Source organism: Indicator indicator, chromosome 5, assembly GCF_027791375.1.
Source record: "Indicator indicator isolate 239-I01 chromosome 5, UM_Iind_1.1, whole genome shotgun sequence".
Lineage (NCBI taxonomy): Eukaryota > Metazoa > Chordata > Aves > Piciformes > Indicatoridae > Indicator > Indicator indicator.
Genome location: NC_072014.1, coordinates 24,493,994 through 24,514,639, shown reverse-complemented (window position 1 = coordinate 24,514,639; position 20,646 = coordinate 24,493,994). Strand labels below are relative to the sequence as shown.

The 20,646-nt window shown below is 36.4% G+C and overlaps 1 protein-coding gene across 1 annotated transcript in view; it reads left to right on the top strand.

Annotated features, from left to right (window-relative positions):
* The first annotated feature begins 6,966 nt into the window (after window positions 1–6,966).
* Window positions 6,967–20,646, top strand: part of SLC4A10 (solute carrier family 4 member 10) — a 118,749-nt gene continuing 105,069 nt past the window's right edge. The window contains exon 1 of the mRNA XM_054380746.1: window positions 6,967–7,047. Coding sequence (XP_054236721.1) covers window positions 6,967–7,047 — 81 coding nt within the window. The remainder of the gene's footprint in view (window positions 7,048–20,646) is intronic.

Genomic DNA, 20,646 nt, shown 5'->3' with positions numbered 1-20,646 from the left:
TCTCTTATTTCTCCCCTTTCTGTTTTCCTACATCAACCAGTTGTCCTGTATCAACAGGCCCTACTAAAAAGACTGTCACCATCCTTGCTCTAGGCCCCCTTTAAGTACAGCAAGGCTGCAATAAGGTTCCCCCAGAGCCTTCTCCAGATTAAACAACGCCAACTCTTTCAGCCTGTCTTCACAGGTGGTCCTCCTCTAGCCTGCTCCAACAGGTCTACATCTTTCTTGTGCTGAGGCCTCTAGAGCTGAACGCAGTATTTGCCCGAGTGGAGAGGCAGAATCACCTCCCTTGATTTGTAGCCCACACTTCCTTTGTTGCAGCCCAGGATACGATTTGCCTTCTGGGCTGTGAGTGCACATTGCTGGCTCATGTCCAGCTTCTCATCTAGCAGTACCCCCAAGTCCTTCTCTGTAGTGCTGCTCTCAATCACATCACCCCCCAGTCTGTATTGATACTGAGGCTTGCCCTCAGTATCAGTGTGCATTGAAGAATGCACATAGACTTTTTAATAAAAGTCTGAAATAGAAGGGGCTAAATCCCTTGTGGGTAGAAGTTATATAATTTAGTGATGCTATGCTGATTTATGCCTCTTGAGAGTTTGCCGGCAGCATAAGCTGGAGGTGATGAGAAGAGATTGTATGAAAGACCATCCAGGAAAAATTCATCAAATTTGTCATTCTTGAAAGGACCATCATAACATATGGTAAGGCATATAATTTACCTCAGGCTCAGAGGAAAATGTTTTCTGCTAGGAGAATATTAATTTTTTTCCTTACAGGATCAGCTGACAGGATAGGCTTTCTCCTGGCTGGTCTTCCCCTTCTGTTTTCTCTAAAGGGAAGGATGGAAGCTTGGAAATGTCTTATCTATAGCAGACAAGCAAGTTGGCATTTTGCCATCATTTTCTGCTAGCAGAGAGGATAATGGTAATTATATGTCAAAATTTAACATTTTTCTTCTTTGAAAGAGAACTTTTTAATGCAAAATATTTAGAAAAGTCAGATTTATTCTGAGGCAGATAAGAAGCTCGGTTTAGTGAAATGACAACTTAAGCAAGAAAGAGATTTTTTTTTTTTTTCTCTTTGGGGACAAAGGTGAGATGAAAAGGATCAAAAGAAAGGTAGGTATGAGGTGTGCAATATACCTAGGCTGAAGCTTCCATATTTTGTTATATTTAGGAGATACCCAGAGCAGCATTGCCTGTCCTGCTGTTTCTTCTGTGGAAAAGCTAGGGGCATTTGTTCCAGCATTTTCAATTAAATTGTTATTTCTTCCTTTATAAGGAAGATAAATTTCTATTGTACTGTACAACAGGGAGTCAAGAGTTCATCATCACCTTCTTGAGGTGGGGAAAATATTTCCCTATAATCGATTTTAGCATCCTCAATGGTTGCAAGTGAAGTAATGTAATGTCAGTTAATAAAAGAAGAAAAGATTTTCCTGGTCCGTGGCACAAGTTGCCATACTGTTGAGGTGCTTAAAAAGGTGGAAAGCTTTGCCTTCTTTAAAGTCAGAAAAGGAAGGCATGGTCATTTAAAATATAATTATTCACCTTCTAGACTTATTTGAAATTTATCACTTCAGTCTTATTTTACGTACTTCTAGAAGACGTGGTTTAGGTAAATATAATTTAGCTGAAAAATAAATAAATGCACAATTGCAAATCTAGAGGAGATTTTGTATTCTTTGTTTTTCAAAAAACAAATATAAGCGACCATCACTTATATACACTGTAAGTATAGGATTGCTTCTCAGCAGTCAAAGAGAGAAGGCCTTCTGCTGCCTTATCTTCCAAAAAATGGGATGTCAGACATTTTGAAGTTGTTTTTGAAGGTAAGATGCTGAACAGAAATCGTCCTTTCTTTTCACTGTTTCAAAACTGTTTATTACATATTTTTTCAAGTTTGTTGGAAATGTGTATTTCAGGGACCTGGATTATCAGGGACTGGCTTGAGGTACAAGCTTGAGTTTTAGTGCTAGGACACACCAGCACTGACAGTGGGGAATTTGGAAAGGCAGGTTTCGATACAGCTATATTAACTATTGAGTAGAATTTGAACCAAGAAGTTCATTTGCAAATTCAGACTATGCAGCCATGGTTCAGGTTTGCCTCTGCTCTTTCCCTATTTTGCTTTATGAATGTTTTGAGTTTTCTTTAACCAGAGCCATGATTATCCACTGATGAGCTGATTAGACTTATGTGATGTATGTAAGCCTGTTGAAATAATCACAGAAGGAGAATCTTTGAACAGTATCTTTTTTGGGATAACATAGTAAGTCTGTCTGTGAAATATCACAAGTTTGTACTGAGTTAATAAATTTGAACATATGTTTTCTAAATGGCTTTCCTTTTGGTCTGGAGTATTTACACTGTATAACAAAAACCTCCAAACCAATAGCTTAATGGGAGAATTAAGTAAGGCATATATCTGTAGACTGGAGAAAGATAATAGAAACAGTCCCGTCATTAGGATTAACAGGACTTGGGCTATCATTAATTACTTTTGAGTTTATTCCACTCAAGTACAAAGATAATTTTTAATCTGTGTTGATCTGAGCAATCAGCTGAAACTTAATGAACTGATGAATTATTTTGGTTAAGAGAAATTGCTGAGCTATTTATGTTGTTAATACTATTCTACATATTGAGACAAAAACTTGGTGTCTTTAGTACAGGAGAAACCAGCTATTGTCAAGTGTGGTGTTTGTTTGTTTGTTTTATTCAGTGTTCTAAACTTATTTTCAATCAATGTTCAGCCCCAGAGCAATCTCCTGGTTTTTCTTACATCCTATTTCTTCTACCAAATCTGCTGTACCTTCAGTTTCTGCTTTTTAAAATCCCTTGTCTCTGTTCCCATGATTGCCTCTTGTAGAAATGTAGGAGAAGGCCACACTCTTTGTTTTTGATTTCCTACTCTTGCAGACCTCAACCTCTGATAGTTAAAAAAACCCTGTAATATTAGTGATGTGCTTACTCCAGAATTGTTCTACTTTTTTTCTTTTTCCTTGGCACTTCTATCTTGACACATCCACAGATCTCTCCCTTAGTCTTTGGTTTGTTAACCTAAACATAGTGAATTCTTCTGTTTCCCTGACCATTGTAAAAGTCTTTATCTCTTGCAGTTTGAATTTCTTTTTAAGGCACAGATGATCATAATCAAGAACAATAAGGTTGAAATAGAACTTAATGGTATTGCATAAATGTTGATACCTATGTACTAGAAATATCTTTGATAATTTTAAAATTTGCTTTCCATTTCCATAGGGACACCATGTTGGTAGCTCGCATCAACTCTGTGATCGTCTTTGTCCCCACTGTGATTTTCAACTGCTGAGCTCTCATTTCTTTAGTGAAAATGTAACAATCTATAAGTTCACTTTGCATTTTGCAGTGTTAAATTTTACACCGATTTTATTCTTGTGGTCCTAAAGGCAATGCTTAACTTCCTGGTGATGTTCCTTTCCTTGTAAATTAGCAGTGCTTTCCAATACCAAAAATGTTGGAACAAAACCAAACTGTGATTTTTGGTATCATTCATACTACTTATGAACGTTGTTAATAAAAATATATAGTAAAATTTATCCCCCAAGAGGCTACTGGGAAATGTGTTTGTATTATTCTTCCAGCTCTTTTGGTACAGCACTATTATCATCTAACTTTACTTTTACAGTCTGGAATAGTTTTCACTGATCTCAAATGCTGCCTATTGTGATCATTAGTACTAGCAAATGTTACTTAATTAAAAAAAAAGGAGTGACAGAGCTTCTGTTATTTGCCCACTGACTGTTTAGACCAATTCTTTTTGATTTGAAGCTGATTTGTGGTAGATTCAAACTGACCCTTATTTTACCTTGCATAATCCACAGGAACTCTGAATTTGCCTGCTTTTTCATTTTCTTTTCTTTTTTTTTTTAAACTCATTTTTTGTTCTTTCTTTTTTTTCCTTTGAAGAAAAATTAAATAAAAGCAAACTATGTTTGTGAGTATTGCATTTGTGTGCTATAAGATGATACCTGTTGGTATTCTAAAGAGAATGCCTTGCCAGATTTTCACTTTAACTTCTCTCAGAATAAATATCTATACTTTGTAAAATAGTGTTGTGTCTATACCCTCTCTCTGTTTTAACATCGCTAATGGAATGTTAAAATGTTCACTTTGCAACATAGTAATGTGATTGCCGTGAGGAAAAACATGGAATAACTTCAGGGAAAAGATTTCACTAGCTGGGATAATATGGATGAAGAAAGAACTCTATAGTTCTGAGTGCATTTATAATTTGTCTTTTGCTAGCTCTTGAATTCTTCAAATATCCATCTAGGTGAGAGATCATAATGTAGTACAAGATTTGCACAGACATAGCCTATAATATTTATGAATGGTGGCTTGGCAACATATATATAATTTTTTTTTTATTTGATCACTTCCCACTATCTTGTTGGCTTTCATACCCGAGCTAGGTGGCTTGTGGGAACCTGGAGGTGGTTGCCAGCAACTTAGTTGTACTCTCCATGGAGTTGTAAGTAACTGTTGATCAGAATATATAGTATTGCAGAACTGAGTGTTTGCATAGGAGTAAATAACTGAATATTTAGTACTGGGGGGTGTGTGTGTATGTATGTGTATGTGTGTATATATATATATACACACACACACACATATAAATATATAAAAATTACTCTTGTAAAGAAATGTATTACCTTGGGAGCTATTCTCATTTCATACTGATTCAGAGAAAGCTATTCTCCCCTTCTTTTCACAGAATCACAGAAGTTCAGTAAAGACCTCCAAGATCGTTGCATCCTGCTATTGACCTAACGCTGCCAAGTCCACTACTAAACCATGTCCCTAAGCACCACATCCACACGTTTTTTTGAACACTTCCAGGGATGGTGATTTCACCACTTCCCTTGGCAGCCTGTTCCAGTGCTTAACTGCTCTTTCAGTGAAGAAATTTTTCCTAATATTCAATCTAAACCTCCCCTGGCAAACTTTACTGATGAATCACTCTTGTCTATTTTTTGAAGGTCTTTTGTCTCCTTCTGGGTATGTATTTATATCCTCTGCATGTCCGCAGAGTAATATTTTCTAGATCGAAAGTGAATTCCTGAGTTATTCTGGAAAAACTTTAAAAGTGGCTGCTTTCAAGAGTATTCATGATTTTTAATGTGGCACCCTGACTGCTGCTATCATCAGCAGTAAAAAACAGTGTTGAGTTGTTTGATCTCAGGATTAATTCTCTTGGAGAATATAAAAAGCATCATAAAATCTGGCCTGATCTGGTTCCCTACTGCACCTTAAAGCCTCCTAAGGCTTCACTGACTAACCTCTGTTAGGCTACCAGACATGTCACTGCAGACCTTGTAGGAGTGTGTGACTAACTGAATATCCCTTTCCTGTAGGTATAGCATCCATAATGTTGAGGCAGTTGCACATTGTATAAAGTGAATCAATTAAAAATTGATAGCAGACAGTTTCTCTCTAAAGGCAAACATGTGGTGGTCATGGATGAGACCAGTTCACTTTTATTAGGGCCTTAATGTGAATGACTATAAGCCAAATCTGATTAACTCTTAAGTACTCAAAGTGCAATTACCACAACTGTACAATAATAATAACAACAATAATCTAACTGAGTAGCATCTGAGTGAATTAATTTAGAAGCATTTACTTCTGGTTTCAGCTACTGTTTTTATTTCAAAGTAAAGAAGGACATCCAAATTCATTTGAATAACATGCAAACTTTAGTTAAATTAGGGAGGAATTTTTCCTCCAACTTGTATTTATAAAATGTGACCGGTACCATTGTATTTCAGTATGTGTTGAGGGGACGTTGCTGTGTGTGTTTAAGGATATGGAGGGAGTCCTTCAATAGGACTTGCCAACTATGTGAACAAGAGTAATTTTTCTGTGGGTCTAGAATTCAGAGTAATTGTTAAATGATAATCTTTTCCAGTTTCTCGGTGGCACTGTTTTGTCCTAGTTTGTGAAGTGGTTTTTTGTTTGCATAAGTTTGTAGCCAGAATGATGGCAAAAATAAATATAATGATTTATAGTAAGTTTCACTTCCATCAAGTATGCATTTTAATAAAAAATCAGGTTATTACTTTGTATTCTTAGTAATTTAAAAGATTCTAAGGATACTGTACATTTGTTAGCTTAAAAGGGCCTTTCCTATCAGAAAAAACACCATGCATGATTGTTTTGTTTGATATCAAAGCACATTTTTGCTGTCATAATACTGGCACATATTCAAGACATGCTGTTTTCTGACTGCTAGCAGGGAGTAATGGAAACAATGCAGTTCATGCAATTTGTTGAAACTAAACGCAGAAAATACTTAGGTAGGCAATGATTTTAATTTAATAGGGCTGCATAAAATAGCTGTTTCGGTACCACAGGGGTATTTAAATGCCTTACTGTCTGTGAATTGTTTATAATTTCTTTCTGGTAATTTTCCTTTGAATCACATTGTGATGCTTCCTCTGAATTGTGAAAGTGCTTGTTGAGGAGTGGTCATGCAAGCAAAATTTGATAACCTCGATATGTCACTTCATCTGCCGTTTTTCTTTTGTTAATGCAAAGCTGGTTGCATAATATCTAATTTCTCCTTTAGCTGACCACAGATGGGAATGAAATCTATAATGGCAGTGGAAGGTTTTATAAAAAGCGCAAGTAGGGAGTTGAAGGATGTGGCTTGTTCTGTTTGGATGATGCAGGATTGCTTTAAGCAGTAAGCTTACTGTTTTCAGATGGCATTAGCAGCATCAGTGATATAGCTGTGTCAGCCTCCTTGACTACTGGATGTCTGTGATTGCACGGAGGAAACTGTATTTAAGGTCTGCTATCTTGAGGGTAATGACTCCAGCACTTACTGATGGATAGAATGGCTGTTAATGCTTTCTTCTCTATCCCAGAAGATTTTAAAAGATAGATGGGTCTGTGATGTACTTTTGTGAGACAGGAAATGCAATTTTTGGGGGTCTCTGGAAATAGAAAGGTCATGCAGATTGGAACCGGTGAGACATTACAGTGTCTAAGTCATCAGGTATGACCTCACACTTTATACTAATATTTCTAACACAAGCATTTGTTTTACGTTTTTAGGTCATTTATAATCTCTTTGTCTGTGAAATTGCTTCGTGTTCGATTTGCTACAGGATTTATAGGGTAGACTGTTTACATAAGCAGAGCAATGTATATCTTGGAAATCTACTATATTGTTGATTGCTATTTGAACAGTGTAAGGTATGTATATTTTCAGCCTGGTTTTTTTTTTGTTGTGAATATGTTTTCTTTTAACAAATCTATGGTGAAAGGTTGTACCTTTGCTGTAAAGTGTAATGACAAGATTGTATTGCATTTTTATTTTGCTTTGTCTTTGCATGGCACACAAAGCTGTTGTGAACATGTATGTTTGTTGTATGAAATGCAGTAATGGGCAGCTGTTTACCTACAGTGGTAGGTTATTTAAAACAGCGTATCACATTGTATAACAGGACTGAGCTATTCTGCAGGCATAGATCTTGCTTCATTTTGCAGTAGTAGATTTTTTTTTTTGCTCCATTTCAAATCAGTTTTAAAAATAGCTCACTAAACATAACAGTAGAAGTTTGGCAAGATAGCTCTCCCCTTTTTAATTGTTGCAGTCATTGACAAAGTAATACTAATGGGTTGTAAAAGAAAATGAATTACTTAAATATTTAGGATGTTGTTTAAAAGCAAATTCATTTTACTGAAGCATGTCTCATGCTTTTTGTTTTTAACTGTTGCCAACTTTATTGCAAGGGTGATGCTTTCATATGTGCTGATGTATTGTGGTGATGGATAGAAAAGTTGGAATACATAAAGAAAAACAAATGAGTATTTTATATAGGAAGACAGTGGCCTAATTTCATGTATGTAGCACAACATGGAATTTGAGATACTGTTAGCACATGAAGTGTAATAAATGCTAGATAATAGCCATTGTTTCCCTTGACTACATTATAAAGCAATTATATTTGAAATTATAGAAGTTTATTTTAAAAAATTATACTCGTCTCCATCTTAAATTCTAGATGTATTTTCAGAACATTTCCATGGCAACGTGTTTGGCTGTGTGTTTTAAAAGCTCAGCTGAAGCCTGAAAGTATTGTGCAATTTTTTTGTTGCTTGCTTTGCCCTTGTGGAACAAAAATTTTCACATATAACTGGACTGCAGATTGGCACAGATGAGCTGTATTTTCTGACACCAAAGTACAGGATTAAGTGATAAAGATTTAAAAATATTTCCATATTTCCACCTAGAAACATAAGCATGTAAAACATGGATTTGGTTTCTCATTTACAACTGTATCCCAGTTTCACCCCCATTTAACAACATTTTGTTGGAAATGTATGTCTGTGGGAGACCACAGAAGATCAAACTTAAGCGTGTGCAGTGAAGTGCTTCAGTAAATATGACTCTCAATTTTTAATTAAAAACATTTGTAAAAACATGTTGTGTTACTTTTATAGGCCATCATTTATAGTTTCCCAGTCTACTTATCCAGCTTACATTCTTATTAATAATGGGGAAAGACTGCCCTGCTCTTAAGCTTGATTAGATTTGGAATGATTTAACCATACCTTTCACTTGATACAAGGTCTTCTTAATCCGTTAGAATTTATTTTCAGTATTTTAATGTATTAGTCTCAATGAGTACATTCTGTTTCTTGGCATTGGACTGAAATTCCTGAAAGTATTGGTTTCACAGTATTTTGGTGCTTTGCAGAGTATTTATGGACTTTTTAATAGGACTAACCCTCTCCTCAGCTTCTTTGTTTTCCTTATTCTAATACACTGTGATACTGTGATACTTTAAAATCTTGACTGACCTGTATTTTGAAGTTGTTCTTGAATTCTCCTTTTGCTCATTGAAAAGAATTACATCTCCGTATAATTTTGTGTAGCTGGAAGCTGTATTAGCATATCATGAGCTTATCTTGGACTTTGTTCCATCCTATGTGTTAATTCTGCAGACTTCATTCTGTGGATATTTTTGAAATGAAGCATTGATCATTATTTGAAATAGTGCAATAGACATCCGTTGTGGCCTGTTTTGGATAGAAACTGTATCTGCAGAGGAACTTAAATTGGTAAAGAGTGTTTGCTTGAGGAAATGTGTCTTTAGGTTATTCCATTCTGAAACAAAGTTACTACTGACTACTGTAAGTAGGTTTGGATGTGCTCATCAAAGGACATAGTCCCATCATACACCCATCTCCATTTGGAGGGACTAGAGACTAACACCTCAAAGGAATGTGTCAAGGATTTGCGGTTCTGTTGTAAGAGAAGGAATTTCAGAAAGGTAGAGAAACACATATGTAGTGAAGTGATTTCAAAACTTCAGCCTATAAACTGTTTTGCTTGCTTAGTCCTCCCTGCCACTCTCATCACCCAGAAAAAGACAGGCTTAATAAGTATTTGCTAGCGTTTGGACATCCTGCATGAATTTGAAGTCACTGACAGCATGTTGGTATCAAGTTAAGAAGATGGCTTTTTTTATGCCTTCTTTAAAACTTTACCATCCTTCTTCAAACCGAGTTAATTGCAATTGTTGGTGTTTGAAGAATGCTGTGTAAGGAAGGATTTAATGAAATAATTCTTTCCCCTTGACTCTGCATAATGAATACACACCTGTGAGTATGTGCTTCTTTATCTTTAAACATACCTGTTTACAGAACTCAGTGGTAAATACCTTATAAAGAAACAAATTTCTGTATGGATGTTTTAGGAACAGTGTTAAGAGTAAGTTCAGGAAGAAGCAAAATGTGTGTGCTGAATTACCAATTTTGAATATGAATGCTCACACTCATGCACATACCCAGTTGTGTAGTGCTTTTACTTAGTATTGTTTGCTGTTCTGGTTCCACACTGCTGGCTTTTTTTTATATGTTGTAGTCCCAGGTTTTTAAGGAAATGGTTAGAGATTCGCAAATGGCAAAACAACGTTAGAAGCAAAAAGTACTTTCAGAGTGAGTTGAAGGAATTCAAGTCCTTCTGTCCTACATTAGGCTCCCTCCCATGAGGTGATTCTATTATCTAGTCAAATTCTCCTCGTTTAGTACTTTAATTCATATACCAAGCCACTGAATCTAATGACCTGAATTAGGGAGGGCTTAATATAAGCATGTCAGAAAGGTCTAAACCATTAAGTAACATAGCATAAATATGTAACAGCTAACTTCATTGTCACATAGCTGAATGACAAGTATTTCAAGAATGCCCTATTCCATTTAGTGTTCCACTATCACTATATGATCATTCTGAATAAAAACTATTTGAGGGAATTTTTCTGGGATGCAGCATGATAATGTGAATAAATCACATCAATAATACCACAGTAATCTGTTAAAAATGTTAGAGTCATAACTAGTCCAAACCAATTCCTATAGATATGAGACTGCCTAAGATGGAGTAGTGGGGAAGGTGACCATATTAATACAGTAAAAAATAATGATTATACACTATTCAGAATGGCATTTCAATGAGAAGAAGCAATCCCAGCTATGGTTCATTCTTTCTCTTCCTTCTCTCTTTCTTTTAATGAGCCTCATAAATAATATGACTTACTCATGTTGTTTCTTGTTTCCCTGCAAGACCATATTTATTTTGCCTTACTAAAATTTTCAATAAAATTTGTTAATAAACTCTCCATTAGTTTGAGTGCCTTTACAGTTTTGTCATCAGCAACTTTGGTCCCATGTAATTTCCTTCACTGGTAGCTAAGCATAAGTAGAAACTGATTCATAATTCTGGTAACTTTCAGTGGATTGCTTAGTAAGATCAGTATAAACTACAGACTAAGCTGCATGATGCTTTCCATTGTGCCATGCTGATTTCAGTATGACCCAAAAAGGTAGAGCATCACTCTCTCCTCTTTACAGTAAGAGATTACAAGACATTACTAATGATAAGGTGAAAAATACTGCAATTCCCTTTTTTTGAGCGGATCAAGTCTTTCTTATGTTTAAATGGCACTTCTTATATTGAAATATGTGTCCTTTTCCACTTGCTCTGTCATTGGGTACCACTGAGAAGAGTGTGACTAAGCCTTTGCTGCTTCCCTCTCAGCCAAGGCTCCTCTGAGCCTTCTCTTCTCCATGCTGAAATAGTCCCAGCACTCTCAGCCTCTCCTTCTATGATCTCTGTGGCTCTTTACTGGGCTTACTCCAGTATATCCATGTCTCTCATGTAAGAAGGGAGCCCAGAACTGAAGAGAGTGCTCCAGTTATGTCTCAACAGGATGAGTAGAGGGCCAGAATGAGATTACCTGGTAAGAAATTCAGGTTGTCTGTTAACTGGTCACTCAAATATGGGACACTTTGGACAGGAGTCCTTGAAAACCAGGACTGAAAGTTATAAATGCTGATGTTTGTTGGTAATCTTACAGAATGAAAAGTTTTGAAATTAGCTTTGCTTAATTCATAGCAGTTGTTCTAGTGATGAAGACTCCTGTTGTTTTGGAATGTCTTATATGGAATCTATGTCCCCCAATGCCAATTGATGTAGTCAGAGAATTAACTCCTACAGGCAAAGGTGAATCTTTAACATTTTGAAAAACAGAATAAAAAGCTATTATCTACTATGATAGCACTATGTAAAACAAAATAAACAAAAGTGACCTATGGGGAGTATTAACTGCAGGGATTCATAGTCTGTGTTTTTAGCCAACTTGCCAAGAATGTTGTGTTAATTTCTAGTGGAATCTTGGAGCATGCTCTCCAATGTTATAAATTGATGCAGCAACCATCAGCTCATACAAAAATTTCAGCTTCATGCATTGAATAAAAATGTAACCCTGGCATTAAGTGACGTGAGAGAGTGTTGAGGTACTATAAAAATTTGCTTCAAATGTATAAAGGAGCCTTCAGTGACTCAAGATTGTCTCCTGATAATGTGAGTTCACTTATTTAAATTCTCTTCATTAAAAATTTTATGCAGGCACAGAGTCATTAAAATATGTGCAAGAAATCTTACCCATATGGTTTGCAGGCACATTTAATGCAATTAAAACTATTCTAACAAAAAGCAATATCAAATTTATGTCCCCATCCTGTGATGAAATTTTTCCTGGAAAAGCGGTGTTACTTTTATGTCTGAATCCTGCAAGTGGGACAACAGAGAAAGTTCTCTTTGCATAAGTAAGGGGAGATGCAATTGAGCAGTTCCATTCAGGTGGAGTCTGGAGATAAGAATTTGGTAGAGACCTGATGTCAAGTGTATTATGGGAGGGAGTTAACTATGCTTTAGGAATGTTTCTGTCTGAGAGTTAGCAATGCAGGTCAGTTATACCATCTGCTGTCATTCTTTAGTTCAGTTTTAAAGATATTTTAAACCTGATTTGAAAAAAAATAAATAGATCAGACTTCTCTTTGCTCTTTTTCTCTGCCCATTGTTCATCTAACTTTAGTGCTGTTCCAGGAGTAAATTTTGGTGAATATAAAATTTTAGATTTCACACACACATTTGTCTTAGCACCAGTTTTCCATATCACAACGTAATTCAATATAGACAACTCTTAATCACAGAATCACAGAATTTCAGGGGCTGGAAGGGACCTCAAAAAATCATCTAGTCCAACCCCCCTGCCAGAGCAGGATCACCTACACCAGATTACACAGGAATGCATCCAGGCAAGTTTTGAATATCTCCAGAGACAAGAGACTCCACAACCTCCCAGGGCAGCCTGTTCCAGTGCTCTGTCACCCTCACAGTGAAATAATTTTTCCTCATATTTACGTGAAACTTCCTGTGCCTCAACTTCCACCCATTGTCCCTTGTCCTGTCATGTATAAGAAAGTGTTTGGTGTTACCTCAACATTGACTGCTATGTAACATTTTTAATGGAGTACACTGAATGATCATTAGAAAGTCTGATAACATGGAAAACACACAACTGTAGTTTCATAACAATGACAGTAATGTGGTAATTTCTTACAGCTCTGTATATTCTGATGAAGATTATTCCTAGATGCTTAGATTCCACATGGCAAACATAGACCTAGTTCTATGAGTCCTGCTAAGGATGAAGCTCAGCATCTGGTAACTGTGACTGGCCCTTATCCTTAGAGTATCATTTGTGGTAGTTTTGCTAATACATCTCAAAATGAGGACTTCGTAAATCACCAAGGCACAGGATTTGATGGAGGTGGCTAGATATTGCTGGTAAAGCTTACCTAAGAACTGTGAGACATACAAAAAAGAAATGCTGTTGGCATTCTTTTGTTCTGGAAGGAAGTGATGATCTCTTTCTTTAAGAACTTGGTTGCCTCATTGCTTTCACCAGACTTGTCCCTTCTGCTAGATCTCGGTGTACTGTCACCAGTTCTTCCATGCGTAGTCATGAGTGAATTTCTCATTGCTGTCTTTCAGTGACTCACTGAGCTTGATTAATGCCCAGTCTGCCTTCTGGTCCCCTCCTCCTCTTTCCTGAGTGATTTTCTATTTTGTAGGGTGCAGATGAAATTTCTCAGCCATCTAACTTCTAATGCAGAGATGCGTATTTGCTGTGGATGTCAGTGAGAGATGTAATCTGTGCTGTCAAAAGTAGTTACTAGCACTGCCTTATGTCTTGAACATCTACAGTAGCAGCAACCTCAGCACAGATCTGAGATGTGCTTTGGGTCCTTTTCTTGCCTGCTTCAACAGATAAGAAGTGTTTCCTTTTTAGTATCCTTTGCAATTGCTGAAACGGGTGAAATTTACATTTTTAGCAATGTCTGTATCATCAGCTATAAACAAATATCCCCGATAATCACTTAGACTTTTTTCTCTCATGGGCCTCCTTTTATGTCCATAAAAATTCATTATCAATTTCTATTTTAATTTCCTTTTAATTTTCCTGTCTCTGCTTGGCTACATCATACACACCTGTAGATCTCTAATTAAATAAAAACCTGTAAAGAATAGCACCTTTATCTTCCAATATGGGCAGCATAAAATTTCTTCAGGTAAACTGAAGACTGTCCTATGCTGTTCATTCAGTCATAGCAAACAAGATTCAAGCTCTGGCTTTGGAGACTTTTGGCACCTGGTTTTACACAGAACTTGGCAGCAGGGATCTTGTAAAGTAAATTGGTTAAGCTCTGCCTTGGAGCTGATGCTGTTCCTGTAATGAATGCTCCTGCCTTCCCAGCATGTTCATCACCATATATCTTCCTCTCAGTTTACAGTTTACCTGTTTGGAATAGGCATAGTGATGTACACTTATGTAGCAGCTAGTTGTGGAACAATAATGCTCTTTTCAGAAAACAGCAGGCACTTACATGGTTTCCAAGACAAGAAGCACCTCATGCTTAGTAACCATCACTTTGGGAGGTTGTCTGTGTTAATGAAGGCAGAGCTTCCTTTGCTTGAGTTCCTAGTGCAATTTGCTCAGTTTGAATTTCTGTGTATTTATACCATCCTAATCTCGTGTTGTAGGATTGCTTAATCACTCTCAGCATGGGACTGTAGTTCTCCTTCAGATACTTTCATTGCCTTGTCTTTCACTGAATATGTTACAGGATTAGTTGTTTTCCAATATATCTTACTTATGTGGCCTGTAATTTTATTTGTTAGAATAGCGTCTCTAAATCAGCAACATGCTTAGTTATTAATTGGAAATCTTTTCAGAAGTTGACATCATATGCATGGTCTACAGCTCAGATGTGAGTTCAGGTGATCTAGTGCAGTTACCAGAGGTGATGTCAAGTAAGGATGTAACACACTGCATTCAATGTCTCACGCATCAAACTTGGGATTACAAATTGTTTTTTGTTGAGTAGAGTATATTAAGAGCAACTTTTGGATGGATATGCAAATTTAGTATCTGTTCTGGGCTGTCTGGATTTCCACAGAAATATAATGTACAATAACAGTGACCAGAAACCTGTGGAAGCAGGAGCCTTGAGAAAGTATTCAAAACACAAACCAGACAAAATAGAAGATAATAATATCACGCAGTTTCCATTTTTTTTCGTGGTCTGATTAAAAAACTCATCACAACTTTGCTAATCATTTATCATTCCTTGGCATGAGCATTACTTCTGTGGTTCAGAGTGATGAAAAATGAACAAGAATGAGAATAATAATAAAATTTTCAAGAGAATAATGGTAGTGTCTATTAATGGAACTATGCACAAGATTTATCGACTTGATCTTTATGCTACTGAAAAGGACATGTTTCTTATCTTTTACTTAATAATTAAGTTTGTCACTTGCTACTCCCCCTCTTCCCCATCTAAATATTTTCTCCTGATTTGAGTTAGAACAGAACTAATTCTGTTCAGTGATTTTTCTTTTAAGCTCAGTCTCTTCTGAGTACCTGCACTTTCTGAAGTTGACGGCATGTTTTCACAGTGTCTGCTTCTAGTAGTGATAATGCTCAATGTTTCTAGTTAGTACCAAAGATTGACATGCAGACCAAGCAGAGGAAGGTTCTTAAGATCAGCATTTTTCAAAGTGTTCTATTGCGGTCCATGACAATGCTATAGTTTAAAATAAAAATTATCTGGAATGTTAACTGGCTCCCATCCTCCTACACATGAACTGTGCAAGGTGCAAGTTAATGTGGAATTTCACATACTCTTTGGGAGGTAACATCTTTGTCGTGATCCAGAGTACTGAGAAGTATCACCACTTTGTAATCCTGTAAACCTGCTTACTTGAGTTTTTAATTCTACAATGTTTACATCACAAGGTGAAATTATATTAGAGCAAGCACCTTTTCTAGGTGTCAGTATTCCTTTGTTTTTTAAAGGTGCATATTTATGACTTTAATAACATATCAGAATGACAGAGAAAGAGCACATTTCAAATAGTATATTTTCTTCTTTTAATTATTTATTTCCCCCTCCCCCTCTCAGGCAGATAACTCCAAGAGCTTTAATGTATTAGCTGAAGTCTGTGATTTCTATATGTAGCAGACCCAATGGCACCCTTTTGTGGGGACCAAAAGCCTTGTGTAACTTCTTGGGAATAGGTATGGTTTAAATACATTGTTCTTTTTACACTCCTTCAGAAATCTATTTGAAAGCAATCATTGGTAAAGTTAAGTATCAGATTTATCAGCTGTGATGCTGGGTTTGGGAAAGAATAAGTAGGCTTAAAATAACAAAACAAGCTCCTTAAAACCCCAAATGCTCTCTCCTGAAGAGTATGTATGTATGTCCAAGGATGTATGTATGTATGTCCAAGGATGCAGAAGAATGCTTGACCAGTGTTGTTATTTATTCTATTGTGTACTATATGTTGAGAAGAATAAAGCCATCACTATGCTGGTTTAGAAAACAATACATAAATATGATTAAAACTGTGGGAGATTAGTGAGTTCTACGTAACAAAAGATTTATTAGCATATGTTGGCATGAAATTCTAATACAGTTACAGAGCGTACAAGAATAAGATGCCTCCACCAATTCTATTTATATGGATTTGGCATGCAATATAAGCTTCAGTGGATTAAATCTATTCCTAGTACAACTATGACATAGCAAATCCTTATCAACATTTTAGATTATCCTGTAATTTGTTAAAACAACTAATGTATGTCAGAGAGGGTATATGTAACAGCTTCAGATAACAGAAGGTTCAGGATGCATGAAAGACCAACAGTTAGGATGATACTGTTCCCTTTCTGATATTATTTCTGATTGCTGTATTGGTGCTTGTTTATCCCTGTGCTTTCTGATGCTTTTCATGCACTTATATCAATTTTTGTCTGGATTACACTTATTTTGGTATTCTCTCTCCTTTCATCGTAAATTACATCTGCCTCTAGTTCAGCCTCTTTGTTCCAGTCACTTTCTTTTTTCCTTCAGGTGCAAAACTCCTTGGCTTCTCCAACAATTTTTTAACAATAAAATTTCCTTCTGCCTGTCTTTCTAACATTTTTATGGTCTGCATGCACGCAATTCTACCTATTACTATCTCTCTCTCTGACTTTAACTTGCAACTTTCTTCCATTCATAATTTCTCACCCTTCAGTTACCATATGGATAACCATCCAACTCTGTAGATGCCCTGGTGCTGTTATTCCTCATTTGAATTGTGCACCATGTGCCAAATGGGCTACACACTTGAGTTGGTCTTCTCTATGAACTGTGTTCTCGGAGTTCCTTTCTGTGACAACTATTTGAACTTTTTCAGCATTTTTATTCTCTCCATCCAAGAACGGGACTTTGTAGAACTTCTGTTTTGTCACTCTTGATGACTTCCTTTCTGTTATTTTTTTTTTCTCCTTTAAGCCTCTGCACTTTTTTTCCTCTGTCATTTTATCAGTTCCCTTAGGCTCTATGTTTTTCTGTTCTTCTTATACACTTCCAAACCCTTCTGACAATTCATGGTCTTGGCTGACTCCCAGTATTCACTTTCTCAGTTCCTAATGCCATCTGCCATGCTTTAGAAACACTGCTGACTATCGCTGGTGAAAATCTTTTGATTCTGCTGACTTTCTGTATTTCTTAATCTCTGGGATTTTTGTTGTCTGTTGTGAGTATCTTCACTTGCAGATTTGCCTGTTCTGTATTTTTTATTAATCATATAGTCATCCATCCAGCTTATGTATTCCCCCCTCACTGTCCAGGTGAACTTCTCAAAACTAACCAAGGTGAAAATAAAGCTTGCTCCTTGTTTACTGAAATGGACATTAAGATTTTGTTTTGTAGTCTTTGAGCCTGTTCCAGTGAACCTATCCCTGTCCCTATCCACCTTCTGCCTTTTTTTATATCTATTTTTGCCCTTGAATTCCTTCCCGTACACCAGAAATACACAGAGAGACTCTTCATATTATAAAAAAGCCCCAAACCAACACAGAACAATGCTCAGTGTCTGAAGTTTCTATTCACCAGGTTAATCTCCTATCCCTACACTTCTTTCATCTCCCAACTCCCTTATATGTTTTGTACAATTGTCTTCATTTCTTGTCTTTTAATGTCTTTCTAGAACTGCTCACTTCTGGTTTCTGTCTTTTGTACTGAAATTTATCTCAGTAATGTTCCACTTGACTTCTTCCTGGAGGAATTCCAGGTTAGTCCTTTATTCTCCTCCACTCCATCTGTCATCTCTCTGTGAGGCTATGTTATAGTCTTCACTAAATTTTGTTGTTCTTGGATGTTTGTCATTTTGTCCTTGTTGATTCTCGCTCTCTCATTCCAAACTGTTTCTTACTGGATGGATCTTCTCCTCCTCCTCCTCTTTGTCTATGTAGGTGTGTGTTTAGATCTGTCAGGAATCCATCCTCAGCCTTTGCGTCCTCCTCCACACCTTACTTCAGATAATGTAGACACAAGCATAATCTTTATGAAGGCATCACTACTTTATTTTTCAGTGGTCTTCACCCACTTTGCTTAAACTTTACAAATCTCAGAAGATCTTCTTGGTCTTCAGTGGTCACCTGAATATAATCCTGAATTTTATTTTCTTTCTTGTTCTTGTTCCCTGCAGTTCTGAGGTCTAACAGTCCCTGTTTGTCCATGTAGCCTTACATCAGGTTGAAGGCTTGCTCATCTCAACACCATAATTCATCTGCCTGTCTGGTGTTAATACTGTATAGCTTTGCTTTCCTTGATTACTAGTGTTAATGTCATCTTGCTTATTACTCTGCCTACATTGCTTGCTTTTTAAAGTCTGTTTACTCATCTTCTCAAATACAAGTTTATTTCTTTCAAAATCTTTACAGCTTGTCCTCTAATTTCCCTTTCAAGAGACAGATTTTACCACAAAGTTGAATTTTGTGTTTGCTCTACTGGGAGTATTGATTTTGACTTCCCAGTTGCAGTTCCTCTTGTATTCATTAGTGCACTTTCTGTTACTGAGTCCAGTCTTTGTTGAAGCTCCTCCACAACGCTCCTTTTGTAGTGTATGAAGTTGACTTAATGATGGGGCAGGTGTGTACATGTGTTATTGTACTTAGATTACCAAGTATTCTTAACCCAAGGCTATTTATTGTAAACCTATAAGGTATAATGTGTCTTTTAAATTATATGATTAGTAAAATAGCTATAAGGTCACTTATTTCAATTATTGACTATCACACCATGAATATATTTTCAATGTATATGTCAGTGGAGCCCACAGACACTGTTTTTCTTTCTCCACACATGCATACATATATGGATTTCATAACAATGGTAGCTGAAGAAAAGATAAGCAGAATTTGCAAGTTTAAGGAAAGATGCCTGTAAGACCAACTAGAGATCAGCAGATTATTATCGTTAGTTCAGTACCTACGTTGAGATGGTCCTAGGAGGAGCCTGTTGTACTAAATCTGCTAAAAACATGTAATAAACAAAAGCCTGATAAAAGTTGTTTGCAGTATAATGTTTAAATTAGAAGAATTTTTTTTCTTAGTTCATCACAAAGAAATCCATTCTTTAATGAAGGAAGATGGGGTTGTCGTGGCAAGCGCAGTATAAAGAACATCCGCTGGATACTGTTTTCACTTTACAGCAGTATAATGAAATGCAAGTAATGTCAGGTAATTAAAAAATGTCATTACTTGTGTTGTGCCAGTAAATGTGATACCTAGCAATTTCTGCCATTTTCTCAAAATGTTGACCACTGGGGACATTTATATCAAGGAGATGGAGTTTGAAAGGTGAAATTTTGTGTGATGCTAGTTATCTAGTAAGTACATAAATAAACAGGTAAACACTGTGATTGTGAGAAGGGTTGGGAAAAAAAATTGCATTGGACATGTTGTTGTAACAAACCAGGAATGCAATCCCAACAGCCTTTCTATTCCAATTATCATAGCTACAATGATAATTCTCCAAAATTCCTGAACTGGAGAATAGGTAAAGGTAGGCTAATATCCTTCAAAGCTTGTATCTTCCTTTATGGTTCTCTGTAGCTGCATGCAAGTCAATCAATTTGGTGGCATTATGAGAAAATGGACTCTTTCCTAACAATAAAATCTTTCCTGTAGAAGCACTGATAAAACTTGTATAAAGTAGTAATGCTATATTCACATTTGCTTTCTACTCTACAGTAGTACTTGTATATTTTCCTTTCCAAAAGTTATGTTCTGTAATTTCAGTATCAAGCACCCTGTTAAGGTGTTTCTAACTTTTAGCTTGTTTTTGCTGTGGACTAGTCTGGAACAGCAAGGTCATGGAATTGATGGTGTTTAAAGCTTCCAGATTACAGCAGAAATGCAGTTTGTACAAGTCTAGTTCTTAGATCTCTGTGAGGTAGGAAGACCAGTTGAACTACCATTTATAGTTCCTGCTTACCTTTCATCTTTGGCAGCACATTTTAAATTCTGAATGTACATGTTGGGTGTTTCTGCTATCTAGACTTTTAAACTATACACATCCCTCATTGTCTATAACCTGTCATGATCACTTTCACAATATATTTTAGAGTGAGTCTTTGATATGAAAATTCTCTTTACAGTGTAATATTCCATTCCCTGAGCAGAAGTGATGCCCAAGTAACTTCAAGCTTGGTATCTGAAATCCTTTTACTTGTCCTGTTGCTCTCAGAACACATTGGCAATTTCATTATTTCACCTATTTATTTTCTGTTTTTTTCCCCTTTTTCTTCCCCCTATTCTTTCTGCACTGTTTACTGCTTTCTTACTCTGTATGTGAATTAACTAGACTACCCAAACTTTCACATAGTGGATTGTATCATCAT